At 30.5% G+C, this 5,606-nt stretch overlaps 1 protein-coding gene across 1 annotated transcript; it reads left to right on the forward strand.

The window, feature by feature from the left end:
- The first annotated feature begins 2,110 nt into the window (after positions 1-2,110).
- On the forward strand, positions 2,111-3,317 carry LOC131056544 (acid phosphatase 1). The gene is made up of 3 exons (XM_057990855.2): positions 2,111-2,531; positions 2,616-2,825; positions 2,925-3,317. Exons 1-3 carry the CDS (start codon positions 2,182-2,184, stop codon positions 3,100-3,102), a joined length of 738 nt encoding a protein of 245 aa, XP_057846838.2. The 5' UTR covers positions 2,111-2,181; the 3' UTR covers positions 3,103-3,317.
- The last annotated feature ends 2,289 nt before the right edge of the window (positions 3,318-5,606 follow it).

Here is a 5,606-nt window from a genome sequence, read left to right on the forward strand (position 1 = left end):
TTTTACTTCCATGCAATATTAATAAATTATATAATATTAAAAATTAATTTTTCCCTATTCATTGAAATATTGTTAAAATTTATATTTCAACAAATAAATTTTCAAACCTTTAAAAATCAAATGTAGGAAGATTTTTTTTAAACATTGTTTGGTACATGAATAATTATTTTATTGATTATTTAAAGAGTTTTCAATTTGTATAACCTAAAAATAAAATATTAAATTCATCAAATAACTTCATTATATGCTTTAATAGTTATAGTTTCATTATGTTTTAATTTAAATGTTGTTAATATAATTTTTTATTTTATTTTTAAAATATTTATATAAATAATAATATTAAGAAAATTAAATTTTCAAATATTTATATAGATTAAAAAAGGCACACATATAATATTTACTATGTTTTTAATAACTTTTTTTTTAATAGATTAAAAAAGGCACACATAATATTTACTATATTTATATATAAAGATTAAATAAGTTACTTTGCGTGAATTATTTTAGTTTCTTGGTTATTGTATGCCAAATAATTAAATATTTTGATTGGTTCAAATAAAATTATTTAATCACTAGTTAGTTGCTAGTTGAAGATGTAGCCTGGCCTATAGTTCCATGCCATGGTAGGAACTAATACTAGTGTTATCTTTATATACTTATATTAGAATAGTATGAAAATATATTTTTACTTTATTTTGTACATAAGTAAATGTTATATATAAAGATAACATTATATACTATTTATAAAATGAACAACTTTATTTTATGTCTTACAAAATAAAGTGAAATAATTTTTTTATATTATTTTCATATAAATAAAAAATAAAATAAAAAATTCCACCAAAACATAAGAAATTCAATTTAATCCATACATTAAAATTAAAAATAATTTAAATATAATAAAAAATAACTAAATGAAAATAATAATAATTAAAAAAAGGGCAAAAATAAAAACCATTCTAGTTAGTTTCTTCAATGAAATTCTCGTGGTCGCTACGGATGCCAGAATAATTAAAAAAAGGGCACTAATAATTTTTTAAACAGTCCGACTTGAGCGAGAATGCCAATCCTCCATTCTCTAGGGGAGAGGGACCAATAGTCATTAGGGATAACTTCGTCAACATGTAGCCGTCGTAAGACCTCAGTTTTTATTTAGAAATGTAATATGGACACTTAACTATCTACAACTAAGGTTTGAAGGTGTGACTCATCATGCAAGTCGTCAAAATAACAAGTCTAGTGTGAAGTGTAAAAAAAAATGACTTTTTAAAGATTTGACCAAAACTTAATCTAAAAATCGCTAGTTGTTGAATAAAAAAATATCATTTGTAATTAATATTATATCATATTTTTATATAAAATATAACTTATATGTAACTTAAATGGACCAAATACCTATTAGTAATCATAAATGTGTGTTATCTCTAACTTTTATATCCAACACCAAAGGACCAATAGTTGAACACAAAAACAACATATTATGATATAAAATAAAACTTATATGAACAGAAAGGGACCAATTGTTGAACACTTAAATCTTTAGACAATCCCTCACATTTCATGGAGAAAAAAAAGGTATTTATTGTGTTCACCTTTTATATTTGTGATAAGACAAATTACTAATATGAAATACTCCAATGCTACCCCAATAGTTGTACACACAAGAATAATATTTTTTCACTATGATAACAGTTTAAGTGACTATCTTATTTTATAAATGACATACTTATAGTGGATAGCTATGATATTTTATTTGAAACAAAAAATGATCTATTTCACTTGTTAATTAATGTATTTATGCATTTTTTATATAACATTTATAGGTTCTTTTATGTTCAAGTATTGGTCCATTTTGATCAACATTTAGCTTTTTTTTATTTACATGTAGATTAATTATTTACATTATACAATATAAATATGTGGCAATACTAGATATTATATGCACAATTGTTATAAGACTATTGGACGTACAACTACTAGTCCCTCTCCCCTATATATATATATATATTTTGATTATCACTCTCACTGAAAATAACACGTGCCGTATGGGAATCCCCAAGTAGAACGTGAGTTTTCCATGGATAACGTTAGGTTTCCTAGCCTTTTTATACGAGACCAAATGCAAATGACAGAAGGCGAACAAATATTTGTGGCCTTGTGAAAGTTGTGCATTGAGTTCCGATGGGCAAAGCCAGTTTTCTCCCTTTCATCCTCCTCCTCCTCCTCCTCCTTGGGTTGGGAAAAAATGCCTCTGCGGCTAGGCATTCTGTCAATGGGTGTTCTGCTTGGAGAACCAACGTGGAGAGCAACAATGCCAGGGGTTGGAAAGTGGTGCCTCCACGCTGCGTCTCCAACGTGGGGGAATACATGGAAAGGGGCCAATACTTGCTAGATTTCAAAATAGCCATTGAACAAAGCCTGGCTTACGTTAAAGATTTGGAGTTGCGAGGGGACGGCAAGGATGCTTGGGTCTTTGACACAGACGAAACGACATTATCAAATCTGCCCTATTACAGAAAGCACCAATATGGGTTCGAAAGTTTTTCGGTTTTTTTACTCATTTCTATTGAGCTGCATGACATTTTGAGTCACACAGTTTGCATGTTTATTTGCAGGGGAGAGGCTTACAACTCTACGCCGTTCAACGCATGGGTAGAGGAAGGAACAGCCCCAGTGTTGCCGTCATCGTTGCAGTTGTACAACGTTTTGTTGATGAAAGGCGTCAAAATCTTTTTCATCACCGGAAGAGACGAAGAGTATCGCGAGGTCACAACGAAGAACCTTATGACGGCCGGTTACAGAAAATGGTCAGGCATAATCATGAGGTATGTTGTTCTAGCTTATACCCGCTCTATTAATTACAAGTGGGAAATCGTTTTTTTTGTTTCTTTGCATGTTTTAATGGCGGCGTGTTTATGTTGTAGGGGCGAGAACGATCAGGGAACGACAGCGTTGGAGTACAAGTCAGGGAAGAGGGATGAGCTTGGGAAGAACGGGTATCGGATTTTGGGAAATGTTGGGGACCAGTGGAGTGACTTAACTGGAACTTCTGTGGGCTCTCGTACTTTTAAGCTTCCTAATCCCATGTATTATATCAGCTAGGACTGACTTCATTGAAATCGATTGCACAGAGATTTTAGACTGTTGATTCACGAGAAATCTGTTGTAGTGGTTATTTAAGTTTAGAACGTATGCTTTTGCCCTGGAGAGTTCAGAAAATAGACAGTATGTGTCAGATTGTAGAGGGACGCTTTTCTCCATGATGGTTTATAACCTTGTCTTATTTCGAAGGATAATTAAATATGATATTCAAATCACATGTAAGCTTCCGTGCTTTTAGATTAATAAATATTTTTGAAAATCTTATGATCAATAGATAGGGCATAACATAATAGTTGTGATGAAAAATTTGTTGATTTATTAAATGTCTGTATGGGATTAATAATCATGAATCATAAGTATTCATAGTTGAATGATGGGTATTATTTATCATGAATCATAAGTATTCATAGTTGAATGATGGGTATTATTTGTAAAAACAATAAATCATCAAACATTATGAAATATTATTATAAAATATTACTTATTGCACAACTACTAACTCTATCATTTTGTTGGAGTCTTTTTTAAACACCTCAATAAAAAGTTGACTGTCTAGTTGACTGTTTAGTTGACTGTCTTTCTACAGCTGTTTTGTTAGCTTCTTGATCTTTAAATGCAGTATTGAAAATAGGATGAGAACTTATAATCTAAAAGAAGCCAACACATTTGTTGTATTGAGTTTGTTTATGTTGATCTTTATGTAAGTTTGATTTCTTTCTTTCAATAAATGAAAAGAATGATAAAGTGACATCATATTTGGTGAAGTGAACTTGAAACCATAGTTATAATTAGGGTCTTGCTAAGCCACTCTACAAAATTAGAAGTGATTTGATATCACTATGAATGATTTTAAGAGACATAAAGGATGAAATCATTAAGATTATGACATTTTTTTTTAATCAAGAGTTATATTTTAAATTTTATTTTGATGTCTGATTTTTTATAAATCAAGATGATGGATGCTAATAGTAATTTACAATTTCTAATTTTGTTAGGAAAATGGTGTCTCCACATTGCAATAGTAAAAGAGTACTGGTGTATTTAGATGGCTAGATAGGCACTTTGTGTTTGTTCCACTTCCAGGTGTATTTTGAGTGTTAGATAAGAAATGTTGGATTTTTCCTACTGGTGCATTCTGTATGTTGTGGAAGTGCATCTAGAGTGCTTGATGGTTGATAAAGCCACATTTTATGTATGGTTTATCATTGTATATCTTGATAGTTTATTATTAGGTCATAGATCTAACAATAGATATTTTGTGTGCTTTGTTTGCCCTAGAAGGCAACTCTATATTATGAGGGCATTGTATTACGACTATGTACAATGATGTATTTTGAGAGTTTGATAGCTATTGAGTTGTTTCTAGATTCCATTAGTAATATTCATACGAGAAGCTTCTCTGCAAGTATAATGAATATTATATTGGGCAATTTTTGGAGAGTAAGGTTTTTCTCCTGAAAGAGTTTTCCCCATATAAATCACTCGGTTGTGGTATGCATGTTATTTATGTTTGTTTTTATTAAGTTTTTGTAACTGTTGTAAAATTCTGTAAAATTTTTGTGTTACCCTCCTTTCAAGATTAGTATAGGAAGTTGCTCTGCTACCATAACTTCCTTACCAGTGGTATTAGACCCTGATCACCTTTGGTTTCAATTGTGGGTTGTTGAGTTTTTTGAATTCTTCCAAATTTGAGTGGGAGCTTATGCAGAAGATACTTTGTGATCTTGTTGTAGGAATTTTCAAATGACAAGTTCGTTAGGGAGAGTAAAGATGGAATTTTTTTTTAGAAATAATTTGAAATGTGGAAGCTGAAGATGGAGGATCTGTTAATAGAGTGAGATCTGTGAGATGTTATTGATGAGAAGGTCTTTAGACCTATAAATCCTATTGTGTTTGTTCAATATAATGTAATGGACCATAAGGCCAAGGGTCTAATATATGGGCTTTGGTTAAAATGTTTGTTGTTTTGTTTTGTCTTATTTTCCTAGATATGTGAGTTAATTCACTTTTGGATTTTTTTCATACCTTTTTTTGTTTTATTTTTATACTTGATATGGATATCATTGTATGCCTCACACTCAATAAAATTCTATCTCTACCATGCCCTTGGTGAAAATAGGCATGTTCTCATTTCTTTTATTTTGGATATAGTCCATCTACTTGTCTCAAACCTTTTTTTGTCTCTACCATGCCATTGTTGAAAAGTAGGCATGTTCTCATGTCTTCTCCTTTACCTAAGAGGATGAAGTCCAATCCTCAAGTGGACACTTAACAATTTTATTTTTTCTCTTAATTGGTACTTCCATCTATGTCTTTTTTGTTGTGTCCCCATGTGGACTTAAGGTCCTTGACATAGTATATTTTCTTTCAACCAATTTTCTTGTCCACATAGTAGTCTTGAATTATTAAACATTTTTTTAAAATTTTCTTATTGGTTCTTGGATACTCTTGCAATTTAATGTCACATTTACCTTGTTAATATTTTTATCCTAACATATTCTTCC

This window comes from Cryptomeria japonica, chromosome 11, assembly GCF_030272615.1.
Source record: "Cryptomeria japonica chromosome 11, Sugi_1.0, whole genome shotgun sequence".
Lineage (NCBI taxonomy): Eukaryota > Viridiplantae > Streptophyta > Pinopsida > Cupressales > Cupressaceae > Cryptomeria > Cryptomeria japonica.

Coding starts and splice junctions, on each gene's coding strand:
- LOC131056544 (XM_057990855.2), top strand. CDS start 2,182: ATGGGCAAAGCCAGTTTTCTCCCTTTCATCCTCCTCCTCCTCCTCCTC. Junction 2,532..2,615: donor TACAGAAAGCACCAATATGG/GTTCGAAAGTTT, acceptor GTTTATTTGCAG/GGGAGAGGCTTACAACTCTA. Junction 2,826..2,924: donor TGGTCAGGCATAATCATGAG/GTATGTTGTTCT, acceptor TTTATGTTGTAG/GGGCGAGAACGATCAGGGAA.